The 19,920-nt window shown below is 40.2% G+C and overlaps 1 protein-coding gene across 4 annotated transcripts in view; it reads right to left on the bottom strand.

Moving 5' to 3' along the window:
* Window positions 1-19,920, bottom strand: part of LOC5572262 (KH domain-containing, RNA-binding, signal transduction-associated protein 2) — a 485,459-nt gene that overhangs the window by 255,912 nt on the left and 209,627 nt on the right. For all 4 annotated transcript variants that reach the window (XM_021850429.1, XM_021850432.1, XM_021850430.1 and 1 more), the window contains exon 4: window positions 1,984-2,090. In XM_021850429.1, coding sequence (XP_021706121.1) covers window positions 1,984-2,090 — 107 coding nt within the window. The remainder of the gene's footprint in view (window positions 1-1,983; window positions 2,091-19,920) is intronic.

Below are 19,920 nucleotides of genomic sequence, written 5' to 3'. Positions count from 1 at the left end.
GTTTAAATATCTTGCTTATCCTTCATCAGCAAACTTTTTGTGAAATTCGTTTAGAGACCATCATTCTGGTCCACATAATAGAAAATTCAATTCTTGCCAATGAACAGTTTCCACATAGACTTTCCTGGGTGATATTTGAGGTTATGTTAAATCAAATTTTGTGACGAAATCTTCATGGATGAATTCGTTTTGCAACATCTTTGCATATTCTTTTGAGTTACATAATAGGTCTTTTGGCAGATTTCTCTAGAGGTAACCTGCGGATTAAAATATTGATAAAACCTTTTAATGAATTCTGGTTGGTCTTTGACTGAAAATAAGGTTATGCTGCACTCCAAAGACGACTCAATAATTCAATCCGGACGTAATCTTTCTATATACACCTAAAAGCTGAAGACAGTCTGCTCTCCCTGGCTACACCCATATGCTCTGAGCTCGGGGATGAGAAGATGTCGACAGGCACCGATGATGTCCTGGATCGAGGAGAAAACGTGGCTCATCTAATCCAATGTGATGCCACAGGCAAAACGTGCAGGAAGCTCAGTGGGAGCTTTTGCGTGGGAGGATTGGTGGGTGGACATGCGAAAAAGTTTGTTCCACAAGCGACGCGACGTTTAAAAACGAACTTTATTGATCCCCCACTTCGCATATTTGCCATCGAGAAGAGTGAAGACGGTTAGCGGTTCAATTTGATGCATTTTTATTGGTTTAATTCGGGGAACGACGCGGGTATACTTTATGCAACCACTTTGGGGTTTTATGAAGCATGTTTTATGATCAACTCGTACGCTGGCATCTTTATGGCAGTTACGCTTGAATTACCCTGTAATTGTTGGAAGCGACTGTTGTTATAAATTTTGCAGTTGCATTAGGGAATAATGGTTCCTAACAGAAAAGTTCAGATGGATAGAATCACAAGCACTTCAATAAGATTGATTTATTTGGCGCCGGAAGAATATTTTGAGATTGATCCCAAAAAAAATCACTTTTTCATGAACTACCCTACTCTGAATCAATAAAAATGTTAGTTAAATAAAAGGTCAAAAGTAATGTGTAAATTAAACGAATATTTCAAGTTGTTATGAGGGCTGATGGACCACAAATATTCATTAGAAGGTTAAGCACCTTATTCAGGTTAATCATTTCGGTATGAAAAGCAAGTGGCGCAATTCAAAATTTTTAAAGTAACCCAACAGAAGATACTAGTCTGTGCCACCCTTCGTACTCCAACAAAGCAGAAATAGACTTTTCAATTTTCCACCTGACTTGGAGTTCAAACCCTTATACGCTGCCTTCTCAAATAATGCCCCAACAAGAAAAAAGCTCCAAACTCATCTTCCCATTCCTGACCTCCTCGAATTCCTTTTCGTCGTTCCTTTGAAGCCGACTGGAGAAAGCTAAGAGGAGGATATTGCCTGACGAAGTAGAATACACCAATCGGGTATCGTCATTGGCAGATCCTTTACGGCGACCCTCCCTTTCCGGAGAGGTCCAGTTTGCTTCCCGAAAAATTTGACAATCGAGCAAAGATGAACCATGCTTGATTGGGACTGCTCCTTGTGACCGTTTCCTCTTCTTCTGCGACTCAAGTGGTCTGACGGAATGGACTAACTTTTTTCATTCTTTGAACCGAGGATACAGGTTCAAACCACCAGGCGGTCACAGAAAACACCCGGAGTGGTATAATGTCTGAAAATCCTAAGTAAAAAAAACCTGTGCGCTCTACTCTCTTGCCCAGGATGAAAAACAAAACCAACCAACGCATTCCGACACAGGCGATGAGGACATCAAAGCAAATTTCCATCATCTTCATCATCATTTCGTTTAGGGATTTTTTTCATGCTCAAGCTACTACGTATCTTGACTTGGTCTCGATGATTGATAGCCTCACTTACTGGCTTCTATCGTTCTCCGGGCGGCGGCGGTGTGAGTAACTAAGTGTAGGGCATCAACAGCAGTTAGGAATATGGCATTCGGGCTTACCTTGGGATGATCCCGCACTGGCACCTGCACCCGGACGGCGATTTTGATAGGTTTGTCCCGGGTGATGTCCAGCATTTTCTTCTTTTCGTGTATCACTGAGGGGGATCCTGTGGAGAGGGGGGGAGAAGAAAATATTTCGAATTAAATGCTTGCAGAGGGGCGGAAAATAGATGGTGGTTTGATTGATATTGATGACATTTACGACAAATGGTGAGTTATTAATAGTATTGTTCGTCAGAGGAACCGTTCTTAGCTTTGCTGCAACGAAATAGCCACAAAGCAATAGCGTGTACTTAGTAAACGTGCTCCGGTTGACTATATTTTTGTACTACAACAGCCTAACAGCAACGATTTTTGTCTAAAATTATAATAGAGAAACTTTAAAGTAGATGGAGTACCGTGTACCTTTTAATTCCGCTCCTAAATGCTTATCTTTGACATTTGAGATTCTGCTCAGAGAATTCGAACATTCATTAAAGAGTAAAATTATAACTAATTTCATTCAACACTTATGCCAATGTTTCAACATTATTGGGTATTCTATGTAACTTATTAGTAGGTACTATACAAAACAAGGAGCTTCAGATTCAATTTCAAACCTTTATTTTGAATGCTCTGCAGAATTTTCTTCCTGACTAAAAAAATGTATAAATATCAGAAGCTTGCTCTTATGACACAGTTTCAGTTTTTCGTTGATAAGTGGATACAGTCATTTTATAAAGTTATTTATTTAGTTTTACATCAATTAATTTGATAAAATCTTGCCAACAATATTTCGCCACTTCTCTCCATTCTCGACTGCGACCCACGCTCTCCAGGTTATGGTACACCTGGTCAATCCACCTAGCTCGCTGCGCCCCATGTCGTCTTATTCCGACCAGATTCGTGGCGAACACCATCTTTTCAGGGCTGTTGTCAGGCATTCTTGCAACATGCTCTGCCCAGCGTATCCTTCCAGCCTTAGCTACCTTCATGATACTGGGTTCGCCGTAGAGTTGAGCGAGCTCGTGGTTTATCCTTCGCCGCCACACTCCGTTCTTCTGCACGCCACCGAAGATCGTCCTTAGCACTCGGTGTTAGAAAACCCCAAGAGCTTGCTAGTCCTCTTTGAGCATAGTCCACGTCTCCTGCCCATAGATAACTACTGATGTTATGAGCGTCTTATACATCGTGTATTTGGAGCGGGGGTGAATCTTTCTTGCCCGCAGTTTCTTCTGGAGCCCATAGTAGGCACGACTTCCGCTGATGATGCGCCTTCGTATTTTCCGACTAACGTTGTTGTCAGCCGCAGTAAAGATTCGAGGTAGACGAACTCATCAACCACTTCGAAGGTATCCCCGTGACACTGCTTCCCTAGGCGGGCCCTGTCGTGCTCAGTTCCAGCATGTACTTTGTTTTCGACGCATTCACCATTAGCCCGACTCTTGTTGCTTCGCGTTTCAGGCAGGGGAACAAATCTGCCACCTTTTCAAATTTTCTCCCAATAATATCCATGTCATCTGCGAAGCAAACAAATTGTCCGGATCTCGTGGAAATCGTGCCTGAACTGTTAAGTCCGGCTCTCCACATGACACCTTCAAGCTCAATATTGAACAACAGGTACGAAAGTCCATCGCGCTGTCGTAGTCTACAGCAGTTTTGCACACCGTCCATCGTTGCTCTGATCAATTTTGTGAGCTTCCTGGAAAAGCTGTTCTCATTTTATATTTTCATAGTTCTACACGGTCAATACTGTCGTATGCCTCTTTGAAATCGATTAACAGATGGTGTGTGAGGGCCTGGTACTCACGGCACTTCTCGTCGAACCAATCGTTCGATCTGCGTTTCACATAACCGACAGTGCTTTTGGCAGCGTCGTTAATGGCTACTTTGACTGTCATCCAGCAGTTCTCAAGAGGGCCCTATCGACCTCGGCAGCCCTCATCCAACAACGCTGCCTCGAGATGCTGTGCGTGCGCCTTGGTTACATTGGGTTGTTTCAGTTGCGCTTGTACCGTGGCGGGCGTCGGTACCGTACATCGTTGATGACGGATAGTTTTAGGCGACGTTTCACCATCACCAGGTAGTGGTCGGAGTCAAATATGCGATTCTGTCCATAGTGCACCATAGTGCACAGTTTAGCTTTAAGCCCTTCTCTGGCACTCGGACGATGATCAGCCGCTCCTAACATGGAATACAGACGCTCCAGGTGTGCAGAAGCAAAAGCAAAAGCCAACCCCCTTCCCTGTCAGCATACGACCAAAGTTCCCACCGGGGTTGGTTACCCGATCTTCCCTAAGGTTAATCGTACCGCGAGGAGGTAGGAATAGGAATTGCTGGGCTGAAGGCTAAGGACCGCACAGAGGGGTCTATTTTATTCCTTCAGGTACGAATATTATTAGTTGAGTTTTGGAAGTTTTAGGAGAAATCTTCCATTTTTGCAAGTATGAAGGAAAAATATACGCATGCTTCGCCTCGCAGTAAATCAAGGAGGGGAACAGTGAAAGTTGACGCTTGGAATGACTTGGAATGCCTCGCGATCCCCTTTTCAAATGAATATATCTACCAGCAAATTGGCGAGTACCAGGAGAAGACGTATGTTCACCGAGTGACTGCAGACGAGCTTGCAAATGCTGATCCCAGATGGACATGGTTTCTTCCGCTAGGTGCTGTGTGCAACCCTAAGAAATCAGAAAAAGTGCGCTTGATGAGGGATGCAGCATCAAAAGTAGACGGGTCATCCTAAACATCCATGCTACTCCCTGGTCAAGACCTCCTGGCATCGCTCCCTTCCGTGCAGTTTCGCTTTCGACAGTACACAATGGTGACGTCAAGGAGATTTTTCAACAGGTACAGGTCATTGTGCGTGACCGACCGGCACAAAGCTTCTTGTGTCTTGAAAATCCCAGCAACAAACATAGCGTGTTCATGATGGACGTTCTAACCTTCTGGGCCACTAGTTCTATCTCATCCGCCCAGTTCATAAAAAACTGTTTTGCGCAGGAGTTCACCGAGTGGTACCCAAGGGCCTCGGAAGCTTAGATAGTTCAAGACCAACAATTGAAAAGGCCTCAAGTCCAAAATGTAAACACATTGGTTTTCTGCTGATTTCAGTGTATAAGAGCCTATTCTTACTAAAACATACAATAGTCATTTAAAAATACCGTAATTTCGGGTGAAATTGATCACTTTTCACTGTTTTCCATGTCTGTGTTCTATGATGCTGCCAAATCCAAACAACTTAATACAGGAAAACAAGAACGAGCTCATTGGAGGCTTCATTGGTTTATATACTCAAATTTTCATATAGTTGTGATTTTAGTGCTAAAAATCGTCTCTAAAATAAAAAATCAAGAAATTCCATTTCGGGGTGAAATTGATCACCTGTCAAAACAATCATTGTTAGTTTGGAAAACAACTTTACTTATTTAATTTGGGGCTTCTGAATCCAAATATGCTTACCAAGTTCTTAACAATGCAAAATTTATGGAAATAATAAACAATTAATTTTCATCAATACCGCAGAAAACGCCTAAATGTAGGCAATTTCCGAAGGAATCTTCTAATACCTATAAAAATTCAATTATTACAACAAAATAAACAAATTGGTACGAATTTTGATGATAAAATTCGTTTTGGAGATATATTTCAAGCATCCTTACAAATTTTCAGGTTGACTCCATGTCCAAATCCTCGTTTAAAACTATAAGTTTATTGATATCTGCCAATACCACACAGAACACGATTATGGAATTTTCTATTATTTTCATAGAAATAAACATTCCTTAACACAAACAGCTTCACAACATGCAAATCGATAATAGTTAAGACACACAACGTTCATTTACATAGGTTGCATTGATTTCTGTGCTCTATTAGAGGGAAATAAAATCGTGTGACACAGTGATCAATTTCACCCTACTGATCAAATTCACCCGAATTTACGGTATGCATAAAAGTTGAAAAAATAACATTTTTCTAAAAGGCCCCATCTCATTTTCCGCTAACCGGGATATTCATCGCAAATGCGGCCTTTTCTCAAAAAGGCCTCATTTCTATATCTGACGGAAACAAAGTTGAGGCCTGTTTAACAAGCATCAAAATTGCAATGTAGATTGCGAAAAACGTTCCAAATTCACTAAGTAGATGCACATTATACTACGGAGCGACTGCTCCTTGTATTATTTTATACAGTGGTTGTCTAAACGGCGAACATTATCAAGTTTTCCGTCGGGTTCCTGTAGACTGATGTAGTTTGTATCATAGGGGCTGTCCATTAATTACGACAATTTTCGGGGTTAGATTTTTTGCATGAAAATGAAAAATAAATTGTATGGCAAGTAGGAAATCTCAGAACCCCCCTCCCCCCATAAACCCATACGTAATTAATGAATTGCCCCATACTACCTAATAATACCTGTGTCAGTCTGTCTGTACTTCACAAATTATCAACAAAAACATGATTTGGTTTCAATTGCATGAAAAATGACGTTCAATTGCAATATTATTTCAATTGAACCAATATTTCCATACATTTTCTCGACGACAAACTCGCGTAGCACATACATAATGTTCATGGATGACGAAGGCTTCAATCAATCACATATCTCATCAGCGTCGGCTGGCGTCTATGGGCACAAATGAAAAGGGCTGCACAGCTTTTGGTGAAATAAAAGCCTCATTTCCTTTGTCTCGTTTTTTTAGCAGGATTTTTTGCTAAAATGATAGTAATGAATATTCATAGCTATAAATCAGTTTATCCATCGACTTTCTGGACGATAAAATAACATACAATGCTTAAATTCACAATTTAAATTTGATTTATTGTTTGACAAAACAAAATTGCATTTTTCTCATTGTTTACTTTTTGGAGATGAGGCCTTTTGAATTGTTAGTCTTGAGTTTTGAGTCGACCGACGAAGCAAATTCAGTGGCGAGCGAAGTAAGGAGGCTTAGAGCTGCGGAATTGGGCCTGCAATAAAAGGACAGCGCCACACGGGTAGAATTCAGAACCCAAAAACAGCAAAGTTTTTTGCTTGAGTGGCCATTGAATATTGGATAGTCGTTCGTACTTGCTTGTACCGGTCTTCGAAATCAGTGATCACTTCCTCTTGTCGTCGTGGAACGGTGCATGGAACAATCGCTATCACCTTGCTGTGTTCAGCGCAAAACTCAGCGTGAACGTCTTCAACGTTCTTCAAGTACGTCCTGAGTCGAGGTAGACTCATCTGATTCTTGGCGGCAGCAAGTGCCCTTTGCACTCGTTCTAGTTTCAAGCTCACATGAGTTCGGAGGCGCGAAGGCGACGAAAACTCTTTCAGTATGTTGGAACCAGTGGCATCGGTCGTATGATGCAGCATTCTGATCGTTCGGTTTAGCAGTTCCAATTACTGCTTTACTAGTGGATCTCATTTTCGGCGTAAATCAGCAAAACTGTGCTGCCTAACGTCATCCTACTGCTAAACGCTTTGAAAAAGTGGCACAAAACCTGTCGAGGATTCGTGTTGAGCGGTGAAATGAATGTCTATGGATGGGTACCCCGCAGGCGTGTCAAATTATCGGCGGCGATAAAAGAACAGCTGAGTCTTCTCGTACTACACGTTATGGTCAGAACACCACTGGAACGTGTCGAATTGGGTGGCCAAACAGATACTTCTCCTCTGCGAAAAACGTCCCGGTATGGGTACCACGCAAACGTGTCGTATGAGCGGCGATGATAGTGATCCTCTCCTCTCGGAATGAACGTTTGGGTTCACAACCCGGCAAACGTGCCGACATTGTGGCTGTGTTGTTGGATGATCACTTCCTCGGACGATCGGTACACGTTGTGGTCAGCGCACCCAATAGACGTGTCGGCGGCGATGACTAGAAGAATCCTTTCTGTAATACACGCTCAGGTCTGGGTCACCACGCAAGCGTGCCAGAATAGCTCTCGACAGTGGATGTGTCGATTCCTTTCTATGGCGGGCGGCGCTGGATCCGGCTCCGGACGGGTCGGTTGGACTGTATATTTCGGATGAAGGGAGTCCAAGGATTCATCAAGTTCCTCCAGGGGTTCCACCAAGAATTCCTCCAAGGGTTCCAAGGGAATTCTTTCAGAGATTTCACTTGCAATTTTTTGAGAATATCCCCCAGGATCTTTCGGTATTTCTCTAGGGAATAAATTCTTTTATAAATTCCAAAGATTCTTCCTTGTATCTCTGAAGGAACCTTTCGAGGCATTCGTCCAGAATTACTTCAATAATCTAATATAAATTTCTCCGAGGATCCCTAAAGGAATTTATCCATCAATTCCGTACAGTGTTTCTTAAAGGTTTTTTTTCCTAGGAATCTACCAGAATCTTTAAGAAACTCCTTCAGTGATTGCTTTAAAAGTTCTTCCAGAAATATAATAAAGAATCTCTCTAGGAAATTCTCTGGAAGTTTCTCCAATGATTTCTTTGGTGATTTCTCCTAGGAATTCTAAAAAAAATACTCCAAGGATTTTTTTTCAGAAATAAAAAAAAATATTTTAGGTCTACTTTAGGGATTCATCCTGAAGGCATTCAGAGAAATGTGTTGTTTGATCCTCTGAGTAAATATCAGTTGGAGGAATTTCTGATAATCCTGAAGCACAATCCTAGTAACATCTTTGAAGTATTTTATGGATGAACTTCTGGCGAAACTCTGGTAGATTTTTCTGGAAACTCTGGTGATATTCCCAGTGTTAACTCTAGAAGAACTACTTGTGAAATTCCTTAAAAAACTTCTCCCGCGAAAAATTACAGGTGATATAATTAGGGAAAATACTGTTGAAGTATCTGAAGGAATTTCTAGTGGAATCTATATAGGAAATTGTGGTCAAATCGCATAGGAAATTCGTTATTGGATCATTGGAGTTCATCTTGGCAGCATTCACGAAGGAACCTCTGGTGAAATTCCCAGTGCAATCCCTTAAGGAATTCCTGTTTTGAATCCCAAGAGGAACTCCTGATAAAGTCAATGGATAATATACTGGTGGATTAAATGAAAGAACTTCCGATGGAATCTCTGCAGAAACTCCAAATGAAATATATTGAAGAACTCCTTCGGATGGAATCCTTGGAAAAACTTGAGTAATCATTGATGGAATCATTAGAGAAACTCTTGATAGAATCCCATAAGGATTCCAGGTGGAATATCTAAAGAAAATGCTAATGAAACCTCTGAAGGAACCCTTCATGATATCCCTGATGTAATTCCCAGAAGAGATTCTGATGTTATCCCTCGAAGAAACTTCTCATGTAATTCCTGGAGGATGAAGGTAAAATCTCTGAAGAAACTTCTGATATAATCTCTAGAGGAACTCCTGATGGAATCTCTAAGGAAACTCCTGTTAAAATTTCTGAAGAATTTAATTATAATTCCTTTTTATACCATCAGGAATTCCTTGATGGAACCCTTGTAGGAATTTCAAAACGATATTCTTGCACGAACTCCAGATGAAATCATTTGAGGAAATCCTGTTAAAATCCCTTGAAGAACTCCTTATGAAATCGCTACAGGAACTACTGATGAAATCCCTGGAGGAGTACCTGATAAGATTCCTGATGGATAGAATGCTAAGAGAAATTGCTTATGATATCCCTGGAAGAAATCCTGATGGAATTCGTAGAGGGGAACTCCTGATATAAACTCTGGAGGGACTTCTAACAGAATCTCAGAAGAACTCTAATGGTAGCCCTGAAGGTACTCCTGATACAATCCCTATTGGAACTTCTGATAGAATCCCTGGAGGAACTCCTGATGGAATCCTTTGAGCAATATAAGGAAATTGTTGAAGGAGCTCCTGATAGAATCATTGAAGGGACTCCTGATGAAATCTCTAGATGAACTCCTCATGAAATTTCTGAAGGAACTCCTGATAGAATCTATGGAGGAACTCTTTATGATATTCCTAGAAGAAGTATTGATGGAATACCTCGAAGAACTCCTGATATGATCTCTAGAGGAACTCCTGATAGAATCTCTTGAGGAATTCCGGGTGAAATCTCAGAAGAAACTCTTAATGGAATCCCTGGAGGGACTCCTGATGAAATCTTTGGAGGAAATCCTAAATATATTGTTGAAGGAGCTCCTGATGGAAGCAATGAAGGCATTTCTGATCAAATTCATAGAATAACTAGTGATGGAATCCCTCCTAGAGGAACCCCTGATAGAATCTATGGAAAAATTTCAGGTGGAATCTCTGAAGGAACTACTGATGTATTCGCTGGAGAAACTTCTAATGGAATTGCTAGAGGTATTCCTGATGGAATCCCTGGAGGATTTCAGTTGCAACTCCTGATGGAATCCCTGAAGGAATTCCTGATGGGATTCCTGTAAGAATACCTAGAAGAATTCCTTATGATATCCCTAGAAGGAGTCCTGTTGGAATTCTTCAAGGAATTCCTGATATAATCTCTGGAGGAACTCCTGAATGAATCTTTGGAAGAAATTCATGTGGAATCTCTGAAAGATCTCTGGAGGAACTCCTGATGCAATCCCCAGAAGAACTTTGATGGAAGCCCTAAAGGTATTCCTGATAGTATCCCTATAGGAACTCTTGATGTATGCCTTAGAAGAATATCTATAGATATTCTTGCAGGAGCTCCTGATTGGAGGGACTCCTGATGAAATCTATAGATGAACTTCTGATGGAACTTGTGATGAAATCCCTGAAAGAATTCCTGTTTCTGGATAGAATCCCTAGAGGAATTCATGATAATATTTCTAGCAAAAAAATGATGGAATTCCTCGAGGAACATCTGATTCAATCTCTTGAAGAATTCCAGGTGAAATCTCAGAAGGAACTCTTGATGGAATCCCTACAGGAGCTCCTGATTCTCTGGGGGAACTCCTGAAGGAACCCTTGGGAGAATTTGTGAAGATATTCTTGAAGGATCTTTTTATGGAATCATTGGAGGAATTCGTGATGAAATCCCGAGAGCAACTACTAACAGAGTCCATGGAGGAATTCCAGTTAAAATCGCTGAAATATCTCCTGATAGAATCCCTAGACGAACATCTGATGAAATCCCCAGAAGAACTCTTGATGGAATTCCTAGGGGAACGTCCAATGGAATCCCTAGCGGGAGTCCTGATATAAAAAAAAACTCTAAAGGAACTCCTAAATTAATCCTTCGTTAAATTTATGATTGAATATTTACAAGTTCTCCTGATGGAATGCCTGGATGAAATCGTGTTTAATAATAACTCCTGATTCTAGAGGCCTTTCTTAGCCATGCGGCTAGAGTCCGCGGCTACAAAGCAAAGTCATGCTTAAGGTTTCTGTGTTCAATTTCCGGTCAGTCCAGGATCTTTTCGTAATGGACCTTGACTTCCCTGGGCAGAGAGTATCATTGTACATGCCACACGATATACGAATGCGAAAATGGCAACACAGTTAAAAACTGTGAAAGTTCTCATTGAACACATTATAACTGTTAGCATATAGCTAACTGAGAAGCAGGCTCTGTCCCAGTGAGGTCGTAACGCCAAGAAGAAGAAGAAGAACTCCTGATTCTCAGAGGTATCCCTGATGGAATCCCTGTAGAAACTCCTGATGGAATTCCATGAGAAATTCCAGGTGAACTTTCGGAAGGATTTATAAAAGAATTCTTATAGAAATTTCTTGTTAAATTACTGGATAAAATCTTGATTAAATTTCAGGAAGAACACCTGGTGGAATCATGAAGGAATTTTGGTAGAATTCCTAAAGATATTCCAAAAGGTTTACCTGGTAAAATTCCTGATGGAATTTCTGTTGTACAGATCCCGGTACAATCCCTGGATGGATTTTTTTAGTTTAATTTTTGATGGAATCACAGATTAAATTGCTGATTGATTCTCTGAAGATATTTCTGGAAAAATTGGTAGAGGAATAGATAAAGAATCTCTGGTGAATTTGCTAAAAAACGGTAAGAGATTGTTGGAAACGATAGTGAAATATATAGAAATAACTCAATAGTGCGCATTTGATATGGCACCGACGCTGCGTAAATTCACGCATTTTGACTTTGCACCCATCTGCATCGGCAGTTCATGGGACGTCGAAGCTTCAATTTGACATGATCCCTACAGACGGTACAATCGGTTCGTCAAACATTTGGCTCCGCCCACCGGTGGTTTGAGCAAAATCAAACTCGTTTGATTTTAGCGAACCGATTCGTCAACCGTCAAATCGGTTTCACAAACTGTCAAATTGGTTCGTCAAGCAGCATCACACACGGTCAAACATAGCACCAACATGAGCATCAACCGGGGGGGCGGAGTCAATGTTGGTCAAACCGTCTGAGCGTCCGTGGGGTGTATAAGTTCTATCAGAAGCTCAACGCATCCCGCAACGGCTTCGTGCCGCGAGCCGAGATGTGCAGGGATAAGGATGGGAGCATTCTGACGGACGAGCGTGAGGTGATCGAAAGGTGGAAGCAGCACTTCGACGAACACCTGAATGGCGCTGAGAGCACAGGCAATGAAGGACGGGACAATGGAGGAAATGCCTTCGGCAGTACTGCGGAAGATGGAAACCAACCAGCCCCCAATTTGAGGGAGGTTAATGATGCCATTCACCAGCTCAAGAACAACCGTAACTATTGGTACAAGTGAGAAAAGTTTAAGCAGTTTTGGCGGTGTTTTATCAATTTTGTAGCACTTTGAACGATGTTTTCGGTTATATCATGTATCAATAAGCCAATACGTCGATTGGCGGTGTCGGATCTGCAGTTAATTCAATAAAATCAGTGTAATGGCACTATCGCAACTATAGGAACACCCACAACTAATGGATCAATTACCCTACTTATACTTTGGCTCTTTTACTCGTTGTATATTCGAGGCGGGTTCTAGAAGCACATGGAATGTTTTAGAAGCGCGTCCGCGGTCACTCACTTGTGGTACTGGAACTCACGAGATCACATGGTAACTCACGGAGTTCATTCGCTCACTGTGGGACCTATCGCCCACAGAGGCGTCGGCAGGACGGGTCGTGTAAGGTGAGTGCCACGACTTGAAGGTTTGCACTACGTGTGTTGGACGTTGAGTAGATGATACGAGAACATCTTAGTCAGTTTCAATATTACTCTTACGGCTCGTTCCGTACAGCCCGCATCCATAAATGACGTAGCATTTTATGGCCAATTTTGTGGCACTCCCCTCCCCAATCGTAGCCTATTTTTTATACCTAATACATGATCCATCATAAAATCGTACTTTCCCCTCCCCATATAAATTCTACGTCATTTATGAACAGTCCTACTTTTTCGGGTAACTGTTTTCAAACTGCTATTCTGTAGAATTCAGAAGAAAGAACTAATCGCCCTACTGCATTGTAAACTGTTATGAAAATCGATTGAATTTTGAGAACTGGTCCAAAGAAAAAATTGACGAAGAGAAATCGATCACTTTGGATACGCCTGTATGCTACTAAACGCGAGAACTATTCTAAACAATGTTCAAATCTGACAGACACTATCGTTGTCAGAAGTTCAGATATTATTTGCCAGTGCAATTAAACATCTATCCTTCACGGTAAATCAACGAAAATCGTTCTCTATGTGGTCCTCATTGTCTACTAATTATCAAGTTTGATATAACAATTCTACAATGTCTGGATATAAAAATAATCTGGGATTATAACTTGCAGTATCTCTGTCTGTTTATCGATTTAAGGGCAGCGTATGTCTGAACATGACTTTCCGGTGAAGCTTATCAGGCTAATACGTCCAACGCTAGATAATTCGAAGTGTCAAGTTCCTGTGTTATGTGGATTACGGTTTGATGCAGGGGATGCACTTTTGCATTTACTGTTCAACATTGCACTGATGGTGTAATTAGTTGATCTGGCGTGAAGAGAAACGGTACTACAATGTCATAGTCTTATATGCTCTTCAGCTTTGCAGCAGACGGTTTGAAGTTCATTAGAGTTGTTTGCTGGACGACGAGAATAGGCCATCAACTCTAACAAAACAGAGTACCTACATAATTAACCAGTGCACGAGTTCACTAATTTGACGTTTGAGCGGTGCCGAATTCACTGGTTGCTATGATCACATAAATAACACGACACCGCTAAAACGTCAACGAGTGAACTCGTGCATAGGTCGATTGGTTCATAACAAAGGGAGAAGCAGGCCTTGCGATTCTTGGCCAAACGAACTTTTATCAATTCTAGCATTTTACTTGAAGTCTTAATCACATTTCAGTAGTAAGGTTTGAACTTTTAGATTTAAATAAACGAAACCCCGAATTTAAAAACCATTTATTTATTCATTTATTTATTTATTTATTTCGTCAAGCATAGATAGACTGCATACAATAATTACAATAATTTCTTACATGCTATGGATCACTTCTATTGTTCCTTAGGCGGCATCCACAAATTACGTAACGCTCGAAGGGGGGGAGGGGGTAGGCTCGAGCGTTACGACTCATACAAAAATTAAAAAAAATCCATACAAAAAGCGTTACGGAGGGGGGGAGGGGGTCAAAAATTTCCAATTTTAGCGTTACGTAATAAATGGATGCCGCCTTAGTCGTATTTTAAGCTGCTCTTTGGACATAGTAATGCCAATGAATTCGCAATGTACATTATACTGACACATCATACGGCTCATTGGTCCGTTTTGAGCATAATGCGTTCTGCATGATTTTTCAGAAAATAATATTCTTGTTCTTAAATGCCGAGAGGGTGTGTAGAAGTTTAGTTGAGAAAGAAGTGCAGCAGAGTCTACACGGTTAGAAATAATTGTAGAATTAGAAACAGTTGAAATCAGTTTGAAATAATAGATGAACTTGAATAACGAGAACATCAAATTTTCAGTGTGGTGAACTGTGATATAAAGCGTGCTTTAGAACAGCGAGCGATTGAATGGTCTAAACTTGTAAGCTTCTGCTCTGGATGATGTTCTAAACGTAAGCTTCTGAACTGTAAAGTACAGCACTGCATTTTAAACGTGAAAATTTGCAGTTTTTTGAGATAGATGTTGTGAAGAACGTAATGCTTTGAGTAGTGCTCGCGAAGTTCGTAGTTCCGAAAGAAGTGAATAGATTTTTAGTGCGAATCCGAATTCTGGTGAAATTATGGAGACTTCCTGTCATCCTGTCATTCTGGAATTCTTCTGCTTCGCTAGAAAATATTTACTTCCATAAAGAGGTTCATGTCGTCTGCATATATAAGAAATTTTATTTTTCTAAGTAAAAAGGAAATGTCGTTTACATACAAAATAAAAAGAAGTGGGCCTAAATGAGAACCTTTGGGTACTCCAGAGGTTATAGAAATGGGTGCTGATAATTTATTTTGAAAGCGCACTATTTGTTTCCGATCTGATAGATATGACTGGATCCAACTCAAGAGTCCTGGCTCAATTCCTATTTTTTGCAATTTGAAGATTAATAATGGTATGTCGATTCGGTCAAATGCCTTACTGAAGTTGTGCTTGCCATTGTCCATAGCGTTGAGAATGAAAGATACAAATTCTAGCAGATTGGAAGATGTTGAGCGGCATTTAAAAAATCCTCGCTGCCTACAATTTGGTTTTTGGTTTTTTACTTACTGGAAAATTTTGTCGTTTACGAGAGATTCGAAGAGTTTGGGGATACAGGAGATAATGGCAATTCCGCGATAGTTCCGTATGTCAGATTTTGTACCTGATTTGAAAACAGGCACCAAATATGAGCATTTCCAAGCTTCTGGGAATTTTCCATTATTTAGAGACATGTTGAAAAGGCGTTCTAAATTCTTCTGAGAGATTTTTGAAGAACACGGGTGCAATGCCATCCGGCCCTGCTCCCTTTGTTGCTTCCAGGTTTTTTAGTGCCGATAAGATTTCTTGTTGTGATAGTTTTTCAATAGATATACTATTAGAAATTTCTGGGAAAAAAGAAAAGAAATTGCGGTCACGGTCTTCTTCAGAGTAGGTGGTATACACTTCTCGGAAGAAATCTGCAAAGAGATTGCAGATATCGGAAGAGTTTTCACCTACGTTTCCGTCAAAATGCATTCGCGAAGGGAAATTGCTACTTTTTAATTTTGTGTTTACATAATTACAAAAGTTTTTAGGACATGATTTGACTTCGGATTCGACCTTACGATTATATTCTTCATGTGCGGAGTTAATGGCTGAGTTGAGTTGGTTACATATGTCATGATAATTTTGTAAGTTTGTGGCAGTATTTTCTTTTTTGTATAATTTATGCGCTTCGTAATTCGTTAGAGTTTGTAGTTGAGGTAGGAATACGCGTATCTATCAAAGGATACAAACTCCGGCGGAATCTAATGGTATAGCACTAAATTCGGTTTTTCGGTTATTTATGAGTATTCCACTAAACAGCTCGAAGATTCATTATCCTTCTAGATTTTTTTTTTAACCAACGCATATACATGTTCAGCCTTTTTAGAATCATGAAACATCAAGGCTCTGTTCCTGGTGGAAATGCATAAAGAAGATTTGCACTGATAAACAGAAGAGTATTTCCCACGGGCATAAACAACACGTGCCTCTGTATCGGCAAACGATAGCTTCGACTTTAATTGGATGCACCCTCTTTCATTTGATCGATCAATACACAACTCTTTCCTCAGATTTCTCCATTCATCCGTCAGGGGAATCAATCTCGCACCATTGACCACCGAAAATCACCAACCAGAAATGGTGATACATCATCACACAAGCTACCCACTGACTGTCGGAAAAGGGGCATGTCGAAGGATTGATGGAACACTGACTGACACAACTGCCAATTTGCTCTGATTCATAGAAAACAAGCGCTTCAAATTTACTTGAATTTGAAATCAAGAGAGGGTAGCCTTTACGTGTTACATGAAACCCGTGCTTCATATCATATAGCATGATATTTTCAAAGTTTTCATTTGATGCGTCTGGATCCAAGGGTTTAAGATACCTTAGCAAGTGTAGTATTACATTTCAAGCATTTTACCTAAATCATCAGGTGAAGTGGAAGAGAGCTGAAAACCATAGAAGCACCTATCCATAAATAAAATAAAATCTTTACTACTTGCACCCCTTTGAGTCCAACTCAACTCAAAGTACGGAAATCAACTTCCACTCGGTTGTGCGCTCCGTTGGAGTGTAAACTTTTTACGGTTTTAATTTGTATTGTCTACGCTTCGTAGGTTTCACCAAAAAAAAAAAGGGAACGATATGCGGAAAAGGCACTCATATTAAATCGCAATGTATTATTTCGACTGCGTCTGCAAAAGGTACCCAAAATGGAATCAAAGGGAAAATATCACCGTTCGTATGGAGGGAGTGTGTGTCCTTTGTTGTTCCATTTCAAAGTCACTGCTTGTGAAACAGAACCGTGACAATACATTGGGATACAATTGAATCTGAAGCTCATAAATTGTACCATCATACTAGATATCGCTGAAAGCGTCCAATACAACTGAAACAATTAAAATCGTCTCAAATCTGTTCAGGAGAAATCACTTAGCCAAATTGTGCGCAAAACATGAACCTATCCTGAAGAATACCTTCAGAAGGGCTTTGCGTAAACCTATATAAAAACGAGAAAATGACAATCATTGCCCCGAGGCTATACTTTGCTGCCACATCGTCTCATATCGTCATGGCTATGATTCTTCCGAGAATATGCGTATAATTTGCATGAAAAAAAAAAAAAGAAAACGAACCTCCCTTGTGACTCCTACGCGTTCTGCTCTTATACTAGCAACATTGTTGCTGATGCAGCAATCCAAGTGCCTTGTATCGTGTATAGGGCAAAATGGTACAAAATGCACTCACGGGGGAAAATAACTCTGTTTTCATTTATTTTCACAATACTCAACATGTACAAAATATTTCAAATCAATTCATTGTTAGTTAAATATCACTCCTAAAGCATTATCCTTCACCATTAGAGGCGAAAAAAATTAAATGATTAAGAGCTCTATAGTAAATATAAGAAATGCCTACATATTACAACTTTTTCGCAAATCTTCACATCAATTTGTCCATCTAATCCAATTGCAAATGATATGTAATGTTTAGCTTTTCGGTAGTTGTTAAACTTCCACACGGCTGGTTAGCCGTAAATCACGATTCATAATTAAAAACAAGTATAAATATTATACTTAAACAGAAATTCATTACTTATGTTGAACAGATCTCAAAATAAGTTTCCATCAATATCAAGAATGTTGATACTGTCAGTGTCAGTTCTCTTTTTTCTGGTCCCTTGATACAGAATAAGCGGGAAAAGCTAAGCATAGGATAGTTCAGAATTGTGAAAATAAAATATCAGGAAAACGTAAAAAAAAAATATTTCTCGAATATGACTACACCCACCACCGTTAATGTTGCGTTAAATAAATCATCTTAGTGAAAAGTAGTACACAATAAATGATGAGATTCAATTTTGGCTAAATCGTCCTCAATAAAGATCGAATTAAAAAAAAATCCAGTTAAAATCAATACAATTTGAATGATTGAGACTTGGATAGCAATAGTACAGATTGAATATAGGGAAAGTGTACCAGTTATGGTCATAGTGGTTCCCTATTTGGCCATATGTGATATTTCGATAACCTTGACATTTTTAATGTTTTCAAATGTTTTAACATCAAGAAATATCCTTTATCTTACTGCTAAAACACACCAAACTTTTCAAAATGTGGAGACATTAAATTTATCACATATGGCGAAATAGGGAACCACTATGGCCATAACTGGTACACCTACCCTATTTTTATTTTTATTTTGCTGCAGATATTTCAATTTAATTAACTTGAACAACAGTCGGTATAGTAGCAACAAGAAAATCGATTCTGGTTTACTGCTTCGTGATTAAAAATGAATGAACCTTGTCACGAGGGCAAAGTAACAGCATTATTTTCATCGAACTTCTGTGAAATAATTTGGCAGCCGCTCTGGCAGACATGAGCTCCTTTTGTTTGAGTTTTTGCACACTAATAAGTAGTGAAAGCTCGGAGTTGTGTTTGATAATTCGACCTTGACGCTTGCCACTGCGGGGCGTAGTGAAATAAAATCGTTAGTAGTGTTTGATCTATTGATCGCGTCGCTTGCTCTTGCGTTGGTGAGTGACGAACATTTGTTGCTAATTGCTGTGTAGCAACTACGAATTGTACGGTCATCTATGCTCATGCTCATGCTCACTAATAAGTAATGAAAGTTGGCTGTGTGGCAGCAATCCTGCTTCCTGGTTGGTAGGTCAAGAGTTCGATTCCCGGTCGGACCATTTTTGAGTTTCTGTTTATGATTTTGTATAAGGATTTTTTTAGATTGTTCAGTGATTTTTCACTGAAACTTCAGCTGATGACTTTACGCTGAAATTTAACCATAATACCTTTATTTAAAGGTTGTGAGCCTTCCCTAAGGTTAATATCTTAGTCCCTTGCTTTATAATTTCAATGTTCTAAATATTGACAACAGTATGGAAGAATTATGCACGCTTAGAGAACTTGCTGGTGATGCTATAGTCTCTGTAAATAGCCACCATGTGGAAATCTTACAAAGACCATAGCTAAATTACCTTGATAACCTATCTACTTGGGCTAGTAATTCAGGGTTCGGGGAAAATATAGTTGTATTTAAATTCTGTATATTTTAGTCAAAATCATTGTTTATTCTAAGCTCTTAGAGAAAATTGCAATATTTAAACGAAACCATGGGGGGTAAATGACTGGACAATGCGTACCATTGGTACTTCGCGTACCTGCAGGTATAAAATATACCCCATTTGTGGTCCTTAGCCTCTTGTCCAGTAACTCCTATCCCTACCTCCCCGTGGTGCCGCCTGGGGTACGAGTAACCGTAGGGAAGATCGGGTAACCAACCCTGGTGGGAGCTTGATCGTATGCTGACAGGGAAGGGGGGCTCCTCTCTTCTGAGGGTGTAGCTTATCAGAGCGTCCGTTCTCCATGTTAGGGGCGGCTCAGAACAGCTTCTGTTCTCCATGTTAGGAGTGGCTGATCATCGTCCT

The sequence above is a fragment of the Aedes aegypti genome, chromosome 3 (genome assembly GCF_002204515.2).
Source record: "Aedes aegypti strain LVP_AGWG chromosome 3, AaegL5.0 Primary Assembly, whole genome shotgun sequence".
NCBI lineage: Eukaryota > Metazoa > Arthropoda > Insecta > Diptera > Culicidae > Aedes > Aedes aegypti.
This window is presented reverse-complemented; position numbering and strand designations above follow the sequence as displayed.